The sequence below is a fragment of the Marmota marmota genome, unplaced genomic scaffold, assembly GCF_001458135.2.
Source record: "Marmota marmota marmota unplaced genomic scaffold, marMar, whole genome shotgun sequence".
NCBI classification, from domain to species: Eukaryota; Metazoa; Chordata; class Mammalia; order Rodentia; family Sciuridae; genus Marmota; species Marmota marmota.
In genome coordinates this window covers 13884433-13905926 of record NW_026000051.1, presented here as the reverse complement: position 1 = coordinate 13905926, position 21494 = coordinate 13884433, and the positions used below count along the sequence as shown (strand labels likewise).

Sequence of the window (21494 nt, the reverse complement as noted above, 5' to 3'; positions counted from 1 at the left end):
TGGGACCTTTTGAGAGGTGTGTAGGTCATTAGGGCTGTGTCCTCTTGAATGGATCAATATCATTATAAAAGGGCTCAATGGGCCAGTGTGATTCCCCTTTCCCCTTCTATTATCAGAGGACACAGCCTTCCTCTCCTCTAGAAGAGGCAGAAACAGGGTTCAGTCTTGAAGGCAGACCAGCCCTGCACCAAACACAGAGTCTTTCATTGCCCTGATCTTGGACTTCCCAGACTGCAGAACAGTGAACAACGACAACAACAAATCTGTTCTTTATAAATTACCCAGTGTCAAGTGTTTCACTACATTATCACAGGACACCTCTCTTCTCCTTCATCTACTTCTTCATTCATTCATTGCTTCACTAACCCATTCATAGGACCGATTCATTCATGCATTAACTACATAGATATTTATCATACAATCATGTATACATATATATTAATTCAATGAGGAGTTAATTTCAATTCTCATTCACACATTCACTCATTCATTCATTCACTAAATAACCACAATCCTCGCTGATTCTGTTGCCCAAGCTCTTAGCTGCTCCACTTCATTCACTGTTAATATCATTGGTGACCTTAGTTTAGAGTAGCATTTCTTGGGAGCAATGTGGGAGAAATCAAATTAGAAAGGTATGAAGAGCAATTGGAAAATGAGAAAGTAGAGATGATACATTTCTATAAGCAGTTTGTCCTTTCACAGGAGGACACAGAGAGTTTTAATCAAAAGGGGCTTAAGACTGAGGGTCAGACAGGGCACTAGAAGGATGTCATGAGATTGGGAAAGCATATCTATCTTTGTAGGTTTCTTCTATGTTTCCCTCCAGTTGTGCTCATTTCTGTGGTCCCCACCATGACTATAAACCATCTCATTTATGTCTATAAATACCAGGAATTAGCACTGGATCTTCCAGGACATGGTTGATCAAATAATACCAGGGAGATGAACTTCAAGGGCTCTAACATGGATTCACACATTATTCAGAGTTGCATTTTGCAGAAAGGAGGCAGGAGTAGTTCAGCTTAGTAGGGCTTCCTACCAAGAAGCTCATGAAGTTAAGTGAACTGAAAGTCGTCCCTCCCCTGGGTTCTGGAAGGTTGGTGGTACAGACAGAGTGATTCTGATAACCAGAATAATATAGTAGGTCAACATTAATAAGATATAGATTCAAACACAGGAGAAGATGGAACTCAAGTATAAGCAAAGGGCAGGATCAAAGTTGAGGACAGGAGTAGGCAAGGAGGACTGAGTCGATGGGAAACTGGCCATGGCAAACTCAGACCCAAGGGGTAAATGTCTCATGTCTATATCCTTCAGATATTTGCACAATTTTCCAACAATTTGCATTGGGCCAGGAGCCCCAGCAGAGAAAGCAATCTCACAGGTGTGGAGTAAATGAAAGTTTGAAGCTTCAGTAGGGTGAGTTTCAATAGAACTGTTATTAGTTGGTTATGCAAAAAGCTCATTTAGAAACTCACTGGGGCTCTCCAAAGTGTTGGGCAATTACATACTTTCTGAATCTTCGGTGGGTTTCTTGATGTAGTATGAGCATTAGATCTATGAAAGCTGTTTAGAAGGTATGGCTTTCTGTTCACTTGTCATATGAGTCCAAGGCCTGCAGTTCATGTCTTGCATATTGTTGGGGGAAAATAAAAAGGTACCTGGCAGGTGGTGAACTGTAGCAGATGCTTTGACATGTATTATTTTATATCACAACAACCAGAGGATCAGAAACCTCAAGTAGCCTACATAATGTTACATAGCTAGTTAGTGGTGGTGTCAGTATCCAAATGCCAGGTGATGTAAATCCAAGGTTGATACTGTTTTCAGGGACCCCTGCTGGCTGGAACAATGGGTCTCTTTGTAAGAGAAGGGATTTCTCACTACCAGCTGCCAATCTATGATTTGGGGAAAGGAGGAAGGAGGGACCAGGAGGAGAAAGGGAGAGGAGAGAGAATCATTGCACACCAATTTCAGACTCAAAGATCACTCCCCAGCTGTCAGCTAAAGCCCACAATCACTGTGGAGTTTTATTAAGGAGCAAGAGTTGTAGAAGAGTAAAGTGACAGATTTAAAATTAACTTGCCAAACTCCCCATCAATATTATGACAGTCCCCAAGTACCAGTTCAGCGACCCAGTGCACCAACTTGACAATATTAACATAACTTTGTTGGAACAAAAGCTTCCCCTCTGACTTTTCAAGAGAAGCTAATTTTGGGGAGATAGGCATTCTTCTGCCTCTTTTTTGGCACCTCTGTGACAGGTCCCTTTGGGCCAATCCTAGAGAGCATGTTTCATGAACCTCCATTATCCTTCTACTTCCCCTGGGGATTCCCTCCCACATGGGATGCTTCAGTCAGTCACAGATGTGCTTCTCTTTAGGGATCTACCAAGTGAAGAAAGGTGAGGAAAGAGACTCTGCATCCCTGTCCCTTTCTGAGCAGTGACTTGAGTTCTCTCTCACCTTTGTGTTTGCAATGAGGATCCACGAGGACCAACCCAAACAAATCAGCACTTAGAATGATGTGTTTTCTGTACCGGCTCTTATTGGCTCACTAGTCTGTGCCCCGATTTCCTTCCTCTATCAACCGAGCATTCACCCTTCACCTCTCAGCTTAGACATTGAGGAGCACCTGCCTGGAGTCTCAAAGATCATGCAGACTGGCTCCCATGGCTCTCTGATTTCCACATGTCACCCTGTGTGGGTAACTTTACTAAACGTCACTGAATAAGCATCTTTCCTTTGTTAGATTAGGAGCTCAGTACGTAGAATCACTATATAATCTGTCATCTATCCCAGGCAACTTTCGTCTGGGATAGTGACGAACTGGAGAGAACTCCAGGACAAGTGTCATAAATAAGGACTATCCTAGCTGAACTGAGATATATGATCACGTTATCCATAGGAGCACATACCGCTGCTGTCAAGTTCTCCTTTTATATCTTTGTCACCTGGCACAGATGTTAGCATTTAGTCAGAACAGAATTTTGAACGGATGGATGCATGAATGACTGAATGAAATGGTTCCTTTTCTTATTAAAAAAAAAAAAATCCTATAAGCAAACTCAGTGAAACTTCTTGGCCAGCCTACCTACCCCACCTTTCTCCCTCCGTTTCTTTCCTTCCTCTTTCCCTTTCCTTCTTTCCTGCCTTCTAACTTGTTAATTAACTTCTACACAAGCCCTGTTTATTTATTTATCCATTTGTTTGTTTTTATGGTGCTGGAGAATCAAACCCAGTGATATATGTAACAGTGGTGTAGGACTATGCAAGCACTATACCACTGTTTTTTTTTTTATATATATATATACACACACACACACACACACATATATATATACACACACACATATATATACATGCATATGATGATTTCTGGTTCTTGGCATGCAGATGATATAAAAGAGGAGCGAGATGAACTCACTAGGGTGTAAAGAGGAGAGGAGAGCCTGGGTCCTCAGTCTTATGGTCAGAGAGATGAGGGGCTCCCATCAAGGAGACTGAGGATGATCGCTCAGTGACATTAGAGGGGAACCCAGGGAGCAGTCTAGGCCCATTCAGTCTGTACAACCTATGGCAATCTTTCTTTCTTCAACATAGGCTTTGGGGTCAGTCATGTCTGCGGGGGTTCAAACTGCAGCCTATGTTGCTCTTCCTTCCAAGTCCCTCCCCATGGCTTCTTAAGCTCCCTCAGCCTCAAGGCCTTTGTATGCAGAATGGACATAACATGACTTCTTGCACATAAACTCATCATGAGAATTAACAAAGACACAGCATGTAAGCACTTTGCAGAGTGCTGGGCCCATAGATATCTGCTTAATAAATAGCAATTATTACCAGTACTAACATCATTAATATTATTAGGCAGTACTGAATTGTTCACTAAGACCAATTGGTGGTCTGTTACACATGCAGCATCCTGTGTTATCAGTTAACTTTAACCTAGGCATGTTTTCTTCACATTTTGCTTTCCTTTCCTTTCCTGACCCATGGACCCCTCAGCCTAACACACTGATACAAATGGAGCAGAGAGTGTCATCAGCCAAGTAAAGGAAATGAGCGGGGGAGGGGGATACTTGAGGGTAGGTCTGGAGCTGCACTTCCTAGGATCTAATGTTGGCTCCACCATTTCTAAATGAATGCCATTGAGAAAAGTATTTAACCTCTCAGCACTTCAATGTCATCATATTTTAGAAATAACTGTGTATGCTGTATGCATGGGAGAGTAACCAGGGCCTTTGACCAAGTCATAGGTTGTATAGATGAGAACCCGGGGATTCACTGCACTATTATCGACTTTTATAAATGATTGAAAATCTCCACCATCAAGTTCATATTTTAACATGTTCAAAACCAAATTTTCATTTCTTCTCCTCTTTGTTGTGCCTATTCTTCATGTAGTCTTTCCTGACTCCAACAATGACACATCCATCTGTCCCATGATTCAAGTCCAAATTGGGGAGCCACTATTGCCTTCCTGCTTCCTCCTCCTCATCAGTAAACTTGCCCTACCTTCAGACTACCCCCCAGAATCTTCCCACCCATCAGCATGGTAACTCCTGCCAGCATGTTTCAAACCACCAATGTTGCACCTGGGTCATGGCAAAGCCTGGGGATTACTTCGATTCAGTCCCAGCCTTTTAAGACATAAGTCAGAACACAATCCCCTTTCACCTAAGCAACACACTGGCTTCTCTCTCACTTTTTACTCAGAGAAAAATCCACAAATGATATAAATGGAGCAGAAAGTGTCACCAACTGAATGATGTAAATGGGGGAAGGAATGAATAGTTGAAGAGAGGTTTGGAGCTGGACTGCCTAGGTTCCAATCCTGGTTCTACCATTTATAAGACAAATTACACTGAGGAAAGTATTTAACCTCTTAGACTTTGATGCCATCATCTGTTAAAAATAATTATGCATGGGGGGGTTAGTAGTGTCTTTGACCAAGCAGCAGGTTGTAAGGAGGAATAGGTTTAGACTGGTGAAGCCTCACCACTACCGTATTTATGTGATTCATAGGACCTATGCAAACTGCCCACGTTCTCCACCTCGATACCTACTGCCTCTTCATCTATAACCTTTTCTCCTATTTGCTCCCTCTTTTAATACATTCTATCCACTCGGGCTTCTTTTTTCATGGAACATGCCCAAAACGTCTGTACTTGCTGTGCCCTCTGCCTGGAAGCTGTTCTCCAGCTACCTGCATGGCTCACTGCCTCACTTGTTAAGATCTTTGTAGGAAAGTCACCTTATCAAAGGAGTCTTCCGTGTCCAGCCTGTTTAACTCAGAGTCCCCTGTACAGTCCCCTAAACTTAATCGAATCTTCTCCCTAGGTTTCATCCACCTGATAGAGTATAGACTTACTTGTTCATTATCACCACACTAGACTATAACTCTTAAAGACAGGGTTTAAATCATTGTATTCCAAGTTCCCTAAAACAGTGAGGAGCTTATAATAGGTACTCACAAATTATTTTGACTGAAGACACACTAGTACCTGGTGCAGGGAAGTACTGAATATGTGTTGTTGCTAATTGTTACTCTTTTTATTACTACTGCTACTTTTATTGGGACTAGGTTCCTAACAATTCAGTTGTCTCACAGTGCTATGTAATCACCCTTATTTTCTGTATATGGAGACAGAAACGGAGAAAGGTAAAATCACCCCTGTGATCCAAACAGCCCAAGAGTTGGCGTCACTTGCCTAAAAAGCACAGGCCTTTCTGCCTCCTGGGAAGCCCTTTTATTCCACAGCAGGTGGTGTTCATCCGTGGGATCCTGCACCCCTGTATCTGAATGATGTCTGTAAACTTATTGTTTGTGGAAAGAGCTATCACTAAGTGGGGGAAAATTTAAGAAACAATATATTTTAGGTACTATTTGTGAAAGAAACAGGAGCAATATTTAATCTCATTTGCTTGTATTTACATAAAGAAACAATGGAAAGACCCCCAAGAAAGTAATAAAAGTGGGGATGGACAGAGAGGGACATACAGAAACAGAAATAAGTAGCACTCCTCATTGGATGTCTTTGTTATGGTTTTTAGTTTTGAATTTAATGCCTGTAAAAAATATCACTTAAAAATAAGCCTACCAAACTGTCACAGCCAAGGAGAGCCCATGGAGACAAACTGCTGAGTACATGGTGGGGACCAGGTTGGTCTCAAGCCCCGAGACAACTTGGACAACTTGACTAAACTCCAGACAGCCTTCTTCCAGACTCTGGGTCCCTGAGGAATTCCCTTTTCTTAGAGCACTTACTTTAGAAATTTATAATTGTAAATTCTCTCTCTGCCCCTTTAACATGTAAACCTTTCAAAAATCTTCTGGCCAGTTTTACAACCCAGGACTATCTTTCTCAAGGACTTGGGCCATCTTCAAAATGTAATCATGCAGGCTCTGTGGAAGGTGGGACCCAACTTGTGTGGGTGCCAGTTAGGAAGCACAGCTGGCCTAAATATGCAAGGACAGGAGTAACTTCCTGGGGGGGGGGAGGGAGCAGGAAATGGCACCTACAGCTCAGCCTCCACTCCCACCCTCCAGTGCTCTTCCACGTGTTCACCTAAGTGCTTAAAGCCCCCTGCACTTTGTTCCAATAGAACAGAGTTCAGACCTGTCTGCCGGATTGTAGTAGCTTTGAATAAGACTTCCTTACCCATTTAACCTGGTCCAATGTAACTCTTGCTTTCAAAATTACTTGCTGATTCACAAAAGGGATGTTAGGTGAAAAGTTAGAAAATCTGAATTGAGTATGGATTTGGGTTAACAATAAAGAATGAAAATTTGTTCATTAATGGGTATAAATATACCATATTAATATACCAGGAAAAATTGGGTGCAGAGTATATGGGAAATCACACAGGACTAACTTTATGGTTTTGAAAAACCAGCCTCTACCTCAGAGCAAAACCTGTCCAAGGAAGGGACATCACCTTTGTCCTTGGAAAGACCCACAGAGCACTCCTAGGCACATTCCCACCCTGCTAAGTTGTTTATCTACAAATAACAGGAGAGATCTGCTGCGCCAGGTGTCCCTGACTCAGTCAGGCTAGGTGGGGATCCATAGCAACCCCCTAGCAGCCACCAATCAGCATGAGACAGGGAAATACCTGGGATGCCAGATGACCCTCCCAGTAGTTTATGGTGGTTGATAACATGTTGGGAAACCATGTAGTTCAGCACGAACTTAAACCAATCAGTTCAAATGAATCCCCCTCTTGTAGTAACCAATCACCCCTACCCAACTTGTTCCCGCCAGTGAATGTGCTAATCATGTTTTAGAGTTGTTATTTGATTTTCCCGCAGTGTGTGATGGTTTGCTAAGAGATGCTATGATGTATGTGGGGGTCCCTGCCTTCTCCAAAGAATGTATAAAACTGCTGCAAACCCTGGGCTCAGGGCCTCTCAGCATCACCAGTTGCTGTGTGCTCACAGAGGACCGAGCTAGCTCACAATAAACACCTCTTTGCTGCTAACATGGATCTTGGGTCTCTGGTGGTCTTTTGGGGGTCCCGAATTCGAGCATAACAGTTTATCTATAAATCTGGGACTATTTAAAGTAAATAGGATTATTTTAAAAACAATCCTATCTGAACCTGGAGGACATGATGCTAAATGGAATAAGCCAGACACAGGAAGATGGATATTCATGATCTCATACATGGACTCTAAAAGGTCCAATTTCTAGTTGACAGTAGAATGCTGGTTACCAGAAGTAGGGGGTGGGGTTGGGGGTTGGGCACTGAGGAGATATTGGTCAAAGGCACAAAGTCTCAGGAAGAATTGCACAGATTGGTGACCACAGTTAATCATAATGTATTATTTGGTATATTTCAAAATTGCTTTAATAAAGGACTTTTTAATGTTCTCAACACAGTAAAATGGAATGTAAGGGGATAGATATGCTAATTAGCCTAATTGAACCACTTTATATATATAATAACATCACATTGTATCCCATAAATACAATTATTATTTGTCATCACAATAAAATTATATATATGTATAATTATATATACACACATATACACGTGTGTCTACACATACACACTCCTATGAAGCCAGAATTAAAAGAGGCAGTCAGTATAGATAGATAAATCAAGTGAGTCCCAGATGTTGGAGAGGAGTTGAAATGCTAATGCTTTTAGAGCCCTTCCTCCACCCTAATCAAGATAACCTGTCCCAGCTCCAATGGTTGCTAAGGTAACCTATCCCAGGGATGGAACCTACAGAGAGTTGTTAATTATGCCTCCCTCCAGCCCATCTGCTTCCAACCTTTTGGCCATCCCACTGAGCATCTGTGGAGGGTCTAGTCACTTACTCAGGAAGGAGAGAGATAAGGGAAAGAGAACAGGAGAAGAAAGAAGCCTAGGACATATTAAAAAGGCAAAACACCCTCACTTCTTGGGATTCTAGGATACCAGCTCTGGCCCCCTTCTCCCTCCCTATATGTTTGCCTCAGTGTGCTTCCCTAATGTTATACCTCAACATGTGAGGCACAGAACTCATCATGGATAACTGGTAACCAGCAGTATCACTATCTGGGTGGGGTATGGCAAAGCCATTCATTGTGATGCAGGGGCCATCCAAATGTCAGAAAGGCCCAGGTAAGCCAGGCTCTGGCACTAGCTCTGTGACTACAGGCAAGTCTTCAGACCTCATTTGAGTCTGAGTTTTCTCATCTGTAAAACAACACTTGTAAATCTCCTTACATCATGCATTCTTAGTAGTGAGAAATTGTTCCTTGGTGGGCAAAACCATCTTAGACATTGCAAAGGCTCATGTTCCTTAAAACCTTAAGCCTGCCCAACACAGTTATATCCCATGGTGTTTCACTTCTCTCATTAGGGGAGAATTCAAACTGAATTTAACTTTTCTCCATAGGAGTGAGGTGATATCCAAACACAAAGTTAAACAAGGACTCAGATGACACCAACAAGTAGCATACATATTTTTTCCCCCTTCACACCAGTGGTAGACTCTGAGTTTTGTTCAGCTTGATCCCCAGAACCTGGCAAAGAATAAGCATTTGATGAATATTTATGGGTTGGATCACAAGCCTGAGGAAGAAATTAATTGCAATTTAGTTGCATTTTAAGCTATGTTTCCACCTCCTTTGCAAACCCAGATATAAAGTGAGCAAATGGCCTCTGGGCTCATATGTTGCTAGTGTATGGTCCTCATGGACTACTGAAAAAATTGGGAATTAATAGAAACTTAGGGGGGGTATTCTTTGAAGCAACTTTGGTTCTCTGAACTAGGGCATAACAAGGAAGACAGATTCCTTCCTTGAGTTTCCTTCGTCCTACTCTAGAAAGCATGTAAAAGAAACTGAAGAAGATTCAAGGTTGCAGGGACCACTTGGGAAAACGGAAAGATGTTCGGATGCTTCAGTGTCACAAGGTATGCACTTAATTAACCAGCCCTGGGCTACCCAAAAGCCTGCAGCTTGGGCTCTGGCTTGTGCCTGTAATTAACTGTCCACTCAGATTCCACTGACAGTCTTATGTGACATAAAGGTAAATGCTCATTTTGGACTCTTAAAAGCCACCTTTGAGGTGTTCCACTAGATTATCATTCATAGTAATTATTCAGTGGTGATGTTACATAAAACCCCAGCCACTGCCCTTGGAGTTTTCTGTATTAATTTACATCCAATAAACTGTGATCATATCTTTCATTGGAATTGTCACTAAGTACATTTCTATTCAGGGCATCTCCCTGAGATGGAAATATTTCCCTAAAAATTAATTTTCTTCATACACATGCATAGGCTTATTAATGTGAGTTCAGAATAGACTTTTTCATTTCTCTGGAAGGAATTCAAAGAAAGGAATGCTGTTGAATTTGCATCTCACACAACCTCAAATGTGATAGAGTGCACACTACAACAGGGTATTTCTGGATATGTCATACCTTCCAGATCCTTGGATTTGTGTTAGGAAAATGTCACTAACCTTTGCACATGTCTTCACAAAGCATCTTAACCTGACTTTTCTCATTACCTCCTCTTGATATTCTCCTGAAAGGCAGGTACTGTTATGTTACCTGATTTAATGGTGAGTAGACCAAGGCTCAGGAAGCTTAGACTGTACAATCTTAGAGCTAGTAATGGTCTTCTTACTTTGGTGCTTACATAGCCCTTCCTGAAAGTCCACCCGCCATTCCATCATGGTTGGCTTAGCTCTACAACACCACCCTCCCACTCTCTCTCCTTCTCTTTCTTTTTTTAATGCTGGGGATTGCATTCAAGGCCTTCTGTGTGCTAAGTACACCTTCTACCCTTCAGTTACAACCCCAGTCCCCAGCCTCCTCTTGACCCACTTGAGGTTCTTGTCTGTAGACCCTCTGCTAAAACTCTCCTGGAAAACTCTTCCACATAGCTAATTTCCTGATCTTCCAGGTCTCAATCCACACTTCTTCCAGGAACTCTCCCCTGCTGCTCCTTTGTTTTGAGGTAGGATGAAGTGCCTCTACTATCTTCCCTCAGGCTGGGTGCTTTCTTCCATCTTGACCCATAGAAGATACAAAGTGAGTTTACTCAGTAAGTGGTTCATCTGCATAACAACAGAGCCATTGACTGCCATCAAGGCGTTTGCATCCCCTGTGGTTAGTGGCTCAGTCCTTAACAGTTATCAACACAAAGTTAACCAACAAAAGGGAAGAGTGGTAAAGCTACACCTATAACCTCTGACCTCAAGTGCATTCTGCACTTCTAGTAATTAATGCAACAATAATCAATGACTTCCAAGGTGAGATTTGTTCTTAGAGGAAGTTACCAATGTTGCCTTAGCTTGATGTAAATATAGTAAAATTTCAGTGGTGTGGACTCCATTAATTAAGGAGGCATGTTATTTGGTCAGGAGGTGGGCTGGCCTGTACCCTTGGAGTATTTATTTATAAAAGAGATTGCTAAGCACGTTATTGTATTAGCAGTGTAAACAGGATCTTGGGGGGAAATGGCAGAAGATACTTAAGAGAACAAACTGCCTGGAGTCACTTTAGAAGCACCCATTATGAACAAACAATCACTATGCTAATTACAATTGCTCTGCTAATTACAATTACTGTGCTAATTACAATCTATCCTTATCTGTTCCCAGGTTCCCTATGGACTTTTCCTTCAGAGCACTTAGACCAGCCTGAGTTACAGCCTGCTTTCAGCATAATGAAATTGCACTTCTTTAAAAATTGTCTTCGCTTCAGATGTCTCAATGACTTGGGTAGGCATCCCCCCTCCTAGGAAAAAGGACAGCGTCAGGCATTCTGAAGCCAGAAATTTTAAAACAAAACCGAAAGGGGGAGGGGCTGGGAAGAGATGTGAAATGGACCTTGTTAACTTCTGTTGTCTTAGCACCTTTTGTGGGCTAGACAGGCATCTTGAAGTTAGTTGGAGAACCCTGAAAATGTGTTATGTAAAATTTGTTTTTCCTTGTGAAATGACCACATTGGGTATATTTAGATATGCAAACGTTAAGAATGAAACTTAGAATTAAGCCAGCTATTTTTCCTTCTTCTCTCACTATAAATAGAGGGAAAGATTAGAGAGGCCTTGTTTAAAAGTAGATTGCAATTCCCTGGTCTCCCCCACATATATACGCTCAAAATAAAAGGCGTCTTATGCTAGATTTTAATTTTACTACTTTTTTTTTCTGTCCCCAGTTAAACTAATGGATTGATGGTTCTAAGATTTTGATACCAGTGTTTAAGAATAATAGTTTCACTCCAGTCAATGTTCCCTCCCAATGGACTTTTCAGGAGTTTATGTCTTCTGCCTTTGACCTGAAACAGACTACAACCCAGCTCCCCATTGGTAAGTAGCTTTCTTACCAATCATGGCTGAAATCCCAGAATGGGCATGTATGTAGACAGTGTTCAGACTACAGAGTGGTTCAGAGGGCAGGCCTTGAATCCTGGCTCCATTATTTACAGACTATGTAACTTCAGATGCCACACCTCACCTCTCTGAGCTTGTTTCCTCATATAAAAAATAGACTAGTGGAAAGAGGGAGGGGAATAAAAGGGAAAGTACTGGAGAATTAGATGGTTCAAGTTACATTATGTGCATGTCTAATATGGTAGAATGAATCCCACTATTATGTATAATTATAATCCACCAATAAAATTTTTAAAGAAGTGCAATTTCATTATGCTGAAAGCAGGCTGTAACTCAGGCTGGTCTAAGTGCTCTGAAGGAAAAGTCCATAGGGAACCTGGGAACAGATAAGGATNAAAAAAAAAAAAAAAAAAAAAAAAGTATGATGGTACATCTGCTCTGTCTACACACATATCACAGGAAAAAGATCTGCCTCTGCCCCTCAAAGATAGGCTTAAAAAAACCCCAGAAAATATAGTTTTATAATGTCAACTGTGCATAAGGGCATCAGAACACCGGCCAAAGGAGTTGATAAGAGGATAGTGGGAAAGGGAAATCAGGAAAGGTAGGAGGTGAGCAAGACGATATGAAGCCTGGTGCACAGAGGTTCATCTTCATTCTGTCTGGATGAACTTTCTTTCCTATTGGTCAGTGTTACCTCTATGCCAATCATTAAATATTTTTAATATCACCCTGAGGTGAGAGAGTCCCATACTACCAGAAGCTCTGGATCTGGGCACGGGCTGATTATCAGATTACATACAGTAGACATGACTACCACCAACCTAGCAATTTGTATGTCACTGAAGACCACTCAGACAGAAACGAATGGCCCTGTAAAACATAGGTGATGTAACGCAGTAGAGAGATTGTTTTCCCTAATGCTGGGTTGAGCACCTTAGTGGGGAAGGAAACCCTGAAATCACATTCCCAGCTGAACTGTCTGCCTACAGACCCACAAAGCATGAGAACTGGTGCCTTCTGCCTCAAACATGGCAGTTTCACTAAAACCCTGTTCACAAAAACGTCTGTTGTTTGGAGAATGTTGAGAGGATGACCCTGGCTCCAGGCCAGAGATGAGTTTTTGAGGAATGCAATAAAAATGTCTTCATCTACTGGGTGTCTTCTGGAAATGGGGGTGAGGGGGAAGAATGCAGCTGAAGGAGAGGAAATAATGTTTATTGATGACCTAATGTAATTCTTGCTCATTAGTCTGTCAAATTTTTACCATAATCCTTTCAGGATATATTGAAGTAAAATCCCAATTCAGAGTTGAAGATCTTATAATTCCAACAGTATAGAAGGATTTTAGGCCATGGCAATCTCCAGGTAGATGATTCTGTAAGAACTGGTTCCTATTCTCAGCTGGGACACAGCATAGAATGGTAGATGTGGTCATGAAAAGCTAACAGGTTCTAAATCCCACATCTGCCATTTTCTACAATACCATTCAAGGAAGAACATAAAGATGATTCTTCAGTTATCCCAGATATCCAAATACTAGAAGGACCAGGACTCTGCTAATTCTGTAAGAGGCAAGTGTTATAATCAACTCATTAACGCTTTCATGTCAAGTCATTGAGGCCTTGGAAATTGTTCTGAAGGCACAAACTAATTCACTGATTTCTTTTTGTAAAGCCAAGTTGTTGCTGGTTACTTCATAATAAGTGTTGGAAAGATCATATGAGAAAACACCTAAACTATGTGGTATAAGTGGTTTAGGACATGACATAATACACATACACAAACACACACACACACACACACACACATGCAGGCATGGTTCAAGAGGGAAAAGGGGAGTCAGGACAAAAGGGAGAAAGGAAGATGCAGAATAGCATGTACCATCAACCATCTCTCAGGAAAGCACCAGAAAACCAAGGACCAGACAGCTTTGGAGACACTTAATCAGATCTCAGTCTCCTGAGATGGGGAACAAGTGCCACTAATGAAGACCAGCTTTCCTTGAATTCCTAAGGAGAGTCCTTCTGTCTTACCAAGCATGGGTTGTGGGTGCATAATCCTGAAATTCCACATCTTATCCAAAATTGTCCTCTTATACTATATAATGATAACCAGACTAGATTGGAAAGTTCCTTTCTAGTAAACCTTGCAGGAACTCCTCATATTGTTTGGAGGTTAATCTTGAGGCCTGTGAGCAATTGTCTGCTGCCAGCAGGACTGTCTTATTTTGATGAAGCTTTTGCAAAAGGTACCATTGTAATTTGCAAAGTCCCCATTCTTAAGCAATCTCTCCTCACTGCTGTTTCTGAGGCTCTGAGCTCAATAATATTTCTTTATGGATGTTTATCTAAATCCAGGCAATCTATAACTTAGGTTGATCTTTCGTCTTTATAGAAATGAAGTGGGATGGATAAAGACAGAAAAGGGAAGAAATAAAAAACAAACAAACAACAAACACCAAATATCACTAAGCTTTGAGGAGCTTATCTCACTCCAACAGTCCACTGATTCCCACACTGATCAAGAGCTAAGGAAAGGGGATTCTGATAGTGGGTCATTATGACCAGTACTGTGCCCTGAAAGGGATTAGACACAGAAAGCCCGACATCATTTACTGGGTTTAGGGACAATTCAGACATGAGATCATTGACTCCTCACATTTTCCTAGAACTTGACATTTTAGCAAAGGCTTTTACATCCATGCATGTCCATTTGAACCTCATTCCTAGTCTTCTGAGCACCATCTAGTCTCTTAAAACATTCTGCATTGCCTCTCTGAGAATAAGTGTATTTTGACTTTTTTCTTTTTGATGAACTCTTTGTCCTTCTTTCTCTCTCACTTTAGATCTCTTCAACTAGTCCATCTTTCATGGTGTCTCTACTCCTCCACCGGTTGCCATCTGCCTCCTTATGTCTTTCAAAGCTCTCTTCCTTGTTTTAAACTTTTCTCTGGGCTTGCTCTTCCTTCCTGTCACTCAGATTCTTCTTTAGTATCTCCCATCTTTTGTTTCTCTACCCTGCCTCTGCTTTGTCTCTCTGACTGCTTCTCTGGACACTCCTTCCCTGGGTCTATCTTTCTGCCTCTTTGTGTGCATCAGGCTTAGTGTTTGCACATGGTGCGTGACCAGGGGTCCTAAACATCTCCACATGGGGTCTACGGCCATACCACCCTGAACGCGCCCGATCTCGTCTAAACATCTCCACATGGGCATTGCTGTCAACACCCTGCAACCTGAAGAGGCGGCCTCCCATGGTTGGCTTTTGCCTAGGACTGCTCCTTAGATATAACATTGGCATGCTCCTATAGCACCTGGATTCTATCTCTGTACTAAAATCAGGCATGCAACATGTGGCTGTCCTGGCCAGAAGCTAATATGGGATATAAAGAAGTTACAGACATTAGGGAATTGGGAACAAGGGGAGTTCTGATCTGGGAGTCAGGAACTCTTAACTTTCAGCCGCAGAGAAGTCCTAAATCACTGTGAGCATGGGGCAAATAATGTATTTCTAGACTTCAGTTTCTCCTTCTACGCATCAAAGAGACAGGATTAAACTAATTGATCTTTAAGCATTTGTCTAGTTCAGAATTTTAAATTTAATTTATTTTTTTTAAATAAAGCAGAAGTCCAGATTGCTTTTTCAGGGCATTTTGAGAGAGGAAATGAAAATACAGTCTTCTTTTGATATCAATAATTGTTAGGTGTGGTCATCTGGAGAAGGTCGGGGTGGGGGGTGGGATGGGGGACAAAGCTGAGCTGTAGCTGTCACATGGAGACTCTGTAGCTGGTAGTGATTTGGAAATTCCAGGCCAGGCGGTTGTCAGGAAATGAGGCATATGGCAGGCCGGCTGGTGGCTGTGCCTGTTGGCTACTCTCGAGGGCTGGACCGGAGATTGCTTAGAAGAGGAAGGAAAGGAAGGAGGCGGTGGTGAGAAATGACAATTGCCTTTGATGCTGAAAAACTTGCAGGCCTTCTGGAATGTGGAGGACACTGAAGCTCCAGCCTCTCTCTCTGGGGCTCTGGAAGGGAAACTTGAAAGAAATCAATACAGACTCACTCAATGTGGCTTGCCTTCCCACAGTGAGAAGTCAGGTGACTTAGTAAGTGGATCCAAGAGGTGACATGGTCTGGGGATGAAAATCATTACAAAGGAAGCTTAACTGAGGCCAAGGATGAGAAATCTTGAATGGAATGGGTAATTCCAACATATTGGTAGTTTAAGAAGTTCCCCAAATCTTGAGGCTATCATCAGAAGAGAAATGCCTGCTCTCTTCACTATTTTCCCCTCCATGAGCAGATCAGGGCAGACCCAGGTCCAGCTACTGAGGCAGCCAAAAGTTTAACAGTTGGGAACAATGAGCAGAGTGCTTAAAGCAGAATGAGGACCCTGATGGAGCTAAATTCCACCTGAGCCTGGCTAGGCACAATCAGGCCAGCCTTTAGGTTCCATGATCTTTAGTACCGACCAGTCTGTTGGTAGTGGGAAGAGAAGCATTCTGGGAAATCAGGAGCCCTTAGACAATAGATCAGTCCAACAATGACTTCCTTTGTGACCGAGGTCCTCCCCCATATGTAAAATGAGAGTCAAAGATTCTATGAAGTTCTTTCAAGATTTGGCAACTTAATACCCATGTGAGACTTCCCCTTGAAGCATGCTAATCTTCACAAAATAGAACAGGAACTAGTACATTTGATCATTTATCACCTGGCAGTCATTCTGATAGTTGCTGTGAGAAATCAAATTACATCAACATGCAATGCACTTAACACAGTAGCTGGCATCTAATACAGTACCCCATTTAAAAAACGGGGCATTGGATAATGCTTTCCATGCAAGGGACTGAGATTTGAAGCAAAGTTTATCTGAAGGCCCATTTTCCTGACTCCCCTCATGTTTACCCATATGCCTAGGCCTTTGAGAACTCCTTCCAGGGTAGGAAAATGCCCTTATAGCTCTCTCCCAAGAGACACTGTTCTTTACTCTCACTGCAAACTCCAATTCACATGCCATGTCCTCAGAGAAACTCTCTGTTCTTCCTCCTAATTCCTTTCAAAAGACTTCACCTGGTAACTCTTGAGAAACCATGGGCATTCCTTAGAACACTGCTTCACAAATTAAATTTCACTACTATTTTTCAATTGTGCATGTCATCTTTCATGCTTGTCAATTCCTTTTCAAAGGGAAGGGATAATTTATTTGCTCTTTCTTTTGGATTCCAAACAACATTTTCTATCCATCATGATGCTCAAGGCAGAGTTTCACAGACTATTAAAATTATAGAAAACTGGCAGTGTAGAATCTCAGCATTGTGTACAATTCATCCAGACTATCCTTAAATTTCTTCCAAGCTTTTTCAAAAAAGTTTCCCCCAACCTTGGTTTGAGCATATGCATACTAGAAAGAAACTTTCTTGGAAATTGGAGGATCCAACTCTGCCAATCAATTGCTGTGTGGCTGCCAGTCACTTCTGTCACCCTTGAGTTCTCTCTCAGCCTTTCCCTTCTCTTGCAACCACTCACTGGACTTCACATTGATCTCCTTAAATCCCCTTTCTCTCCAATATTGTTTCTGTCATCCTATTTGATTAAAGTCACCAATGTGCTCTCACAATTTCCACAACAGACATCCAAATTGACCCCCCATTTCCACTTTCTACCATGCAATCTGTTTCCAAACTGCCACCACGAGGTTGAAAAATGCAACTCAGGCACCCTACTCCCTTCTTTAGTGAGTTAAGAGTTCTCTGACAGGTGTTAGAATAGATTTGGCTCAGGAGACACATATGCTCCGCCCCTATTTGGGCTCCAGCCCACCATTCATCTTACTTCCCTGCTCAACACAACTTGATTCTAATCTCCTGTAACCATCAAGTCTTTCCCTTCTTAGAATATTTGTCTCTGGTTGATACTTTCTCCAATGTTAACAGCCTCTCACCTTCCAGGTATTAGCTAACAGATTCTTCATCTGAACTGTAGACTCCAAAGCCTACTCTTGCCATCTAATCCAACAGTGGCATTCTCAACACTCAGCTGAAATTAAATTAGATCCCATTGATAATGGCTTCCCTGAAGTCCTGTATCTTTACCTTATTAAGCAAATTAAATATATATACAAGATCCCTCTGTCAACTGTTCCTAAGTGCCAGGGGGTTCGAGGCCATTTACATCTAATTTTCCATTGTATCCTCAATTACCATCATGGCACCTGGGACATCGTAGGTGCTCAGAGAGCCTGAGATGACCACAGAACGAACACTTTTAGGGAATTCATAGTTTGATTCTCATTCTCTACAATGAGAGATGAGCGGGTATACTGAATTCAAAGGTAAAAGCAAGGCTTTAGAGTCAGCCTTACATCCGAATGTATGGATGTAAGGATGGTGACAGTGGGAAAGTCACTCAGTCTCTCTGGCATTGACATTCCATTGTGACATGGAGATCCTAGTTGCCCAATAAAGATGCTAAAGTGCATTATCCTGCCTCTCTCATTTCTGAGAAGGGGGTCTTGGGAAATTACCTTAAATTTCTGATTCTCATCTGTGGTCAGGGGATGATAATAGTCTCTGTCTCACAGGACCAGTGTGAGAATGACGCAAGTTAGTAGATGATGGAAAAGGCTGGAATGCCCCAGGAATGTGCTGAATTAATTTTATTTGTCATCATCATCATCACCATCGCCATCATCATTATCATCAATAGTAGCAATAGTGAAAAGCTTAAAATAGAGTAATTCTTAATAGCTGATAACCACATTACCACTCCTAGTGCAATGATACACTAATAATAATATGATAAGGAGGGAGACAATGATGACCATAATAGTGATTTGTTACTAGTTCTGCTTTTTAAAAAAATATGATTTCAAATGATTAGGAGGATATAGCTTGATAATAATACCCTATTCCTTAATCATGGAAAACTGTCTAAACATACAGTTTTTGGTTTTAGAAATCCATCATATTACACGTATTCTACCATCTTGCGGCTCTTCAGATTCTGAGGCATGGATAAATTCCATGAATGGCTCTGGTTTCTTTAGCTGTCCAAGGAGGCCTTTCGCCATTAACTTCCCTGTCCAATCTTCTCATAGCCTGTCAACAAGCCATCACTTGATTCCTCTCATTTGATGAGCGCGCCTTTTGAGTTTTTGATTTCCCATGCACCACCATGTTATTAATGGGGAAAAAGGTCTGTGACATGTTCCTGGGGAAAAAAGCAATTTCTAAACAGCTTAACTGAGATTTGAGGTGTGTGTGAGCATGTATAAACAGACAAATAGGGAGAGAGAAAGAGAGAAAGAGAGAGAAAGAGAGATGTTTGAAGAATGTTCAGGAAAATATTAATGCTGGGTATTTCTAGGTGATGAAATTTTTATTTTTCTATTTCATTAAATGTCTTTATTTTTTAATTGCCTGAATAGCATCCATAGGATACTTTTAATAGACTGAAAGATTAATCAAATTTTAAAAAAATCCATTAACTATACCTACAGGATGATTTAAAATTCAATTTCAAATATGTGGATAGAGCTAGAAAAATGGGAAGTGTAACAAGGAAGTGCTAGGTCCATGGAAAAGGAATCTCACAGAATGAATCTTGGTGCCTCTGAGCACTCCTTGGGTGGGTATCAGTGATCTTAGAGAGATGCTGGCCAGTACCACAAGTATCTGTTCCATTGGGCCCACACTTCCTCCCCCTGCCCAGCATCTGGGTCAATGACCAGTAATGTGCAAGTGTCTGTCCCATACCTAAAGGTCATCTGGAAGACTTGGCCTTGGTTCACATGCTGGGTCCGGTTGTTGTAACCATGTAGCATCTCTCCAAAGAGGGTGTCGTTGAATTTGGAGTCAGGTTTGAGGCACTTGGGGCCCTCGCAGACATCTGAGAGCATTAGGCAGGATTTTCCATCAGGAGCCAGTTTGTACTCCTCCACACAACTGCATGATAAAACAGAGTCCAGAGTTAGCTCCACATCCTGGATGTCCCCATTGGAGGTGACCTAAAACAAAGGCCTCCTTTGCTTGAAAAACAGGTCAGAGTTTAGGAATGGAGACAGCTCTTCTGGCTGAAATCTATCTAGGGCACAGGTGTCTGGAGAGAAGCATATTAATCCTGCAAATTGGTAAATTCAAGGAAAGTCATTTGTGACATTTTGGAGGCACCAAGGGGGATACCAGCATGCACATCCACGCACAAAGCAAATTTAAAAACGGTTTTCCATGAACACACAGACTTAAGAGAGCATGACAGACCAATTCACTGGGAATTATCAACTAGTTTCTCAAACAAGAATCTATTCCCAGTGTATCTGTCAACAAAGGTTGAATACTGTAGCAAAAACAAGGTTTTTATTGCTCTTGGAGTACAGAGGTGACCTGTCCAGGACTATGGACAGCACACACTGCAGTGGCCAAGGTTTCTGTTCAATTATCAATGCTAGCAGCCTCTGTTGGTCTCTTGTCACCTTCCTGACAGCGCAGAAGGGCACTTGACATGCCTCTGAGGCTGAGATGGGTTCCTCTATGGACCAATCAGGCATCTGAATGAGATACAGAAATAAGATTTGCAAATTGTGAGTGTTTGCAATAGGTAAAGGATTTCTTAGAAAACTATGGGGCACTAGGGTGGGGGTGGAGTCAAGGAAGGGCAGAGGTCTCAGCATCTGACAAATGAAACCAGAAATGTCTACATTTTCATGGTCTTGTGCTAGGCGCAGGGAACAGGACACATATAAATTAATAAGAGACAAAAGAATACGTAACACACTTGAAAAATCCCATATAAATGTCTACTTTGCTCCTTGTGACCTATGTGAATCAAAGAAGTCATTTAACTTCTTTGTTCCCCAGCTTCCTCATCCATAATGTGTGATTGGACCTCCCATCTTACTTAATTCAATAGAATGCCATGAGGTCACAAGATTCACTGGTTACAAAAATATTACAATGTACTTAACAAAGTCATTACTATAGTGGAAGTAATAATGGTATTTCTAGTTATTGAGCAGTTCTATCCACTGGACAATGTGCATATTTATTTCTTAAGCATGAAGAAGAATAAAATTCCTACTATGCACACAATATGAGAACCCCAAAATGAAGAATTTATCATGCTGTGAGTGGCAAAGTTAGCATTCAAATTCAGACCTGCTTAGCAGCAAAGAATTTTTTTTTTACTCTTGTCTCCTTCAAATCCAGTGGTTTCTCTTTGCATAATATGACATGGTTCGATTTTTAAGTTTGAGTCTGTATGAAGCAGGCTCTCTCTTATTTGTCTTTTTTCAAAGGGTGGAATGAAGATCCATTTAATCTGACTTCAAAGAGATTCAGGAACTCATAGGACCAGGCAGAGGCTCTGTGAGGTGGTTTGGAAACAAAATGTAAGCAAGTTGCTGAGACCAGTGGCTGATTGATACAAGAGTCATAGAATCAAACTGGAGGCAGAAAAAAAGAAAGGTGGAACTGGGCGTGGACCTGTAATCTCAGTGACTCTGGAGGCTGAGGCAGGAGGACTGCAAGTTTGAAGTCAGCCACAGCAACTTAGCAAGACCCTGTCTCAAAATTAAAAATAAAAAGAACTGGAAATGTAGCTCAATGGTAAAATGTTCCTGGGTTAAACCCATAGTATTAAAAGGGGGAGGGGGAGG

At 41.7% G+C, this 21494-nt stretch overlaps 1 protein-coding gene across 4 annotated transcripts in view; it reads right to left on the bottom strand.

Annotated features, from left to right (window-relative positions):
- Astn2 (astrotactin 2) overlaps positions 1-21494 on the bottom strand; it is a 698452-nt gene that overhangs the window by 135309 nt on the left and 541649 nt on the right. For all 4 annotated transcript variants that reach the window (XM_048813212.1, XM_048813214.1, XM_048813213.1 and 1 more), the window contains one exon: positions 19597-19785. In XM_048813212.1, coding sequence (XP_048669169.1) covers positions 19597-19785 — 189 coding nt within the window. The remainder of the gene's footprint in view (positions 1-19596; positions 19786-21494) is intronic.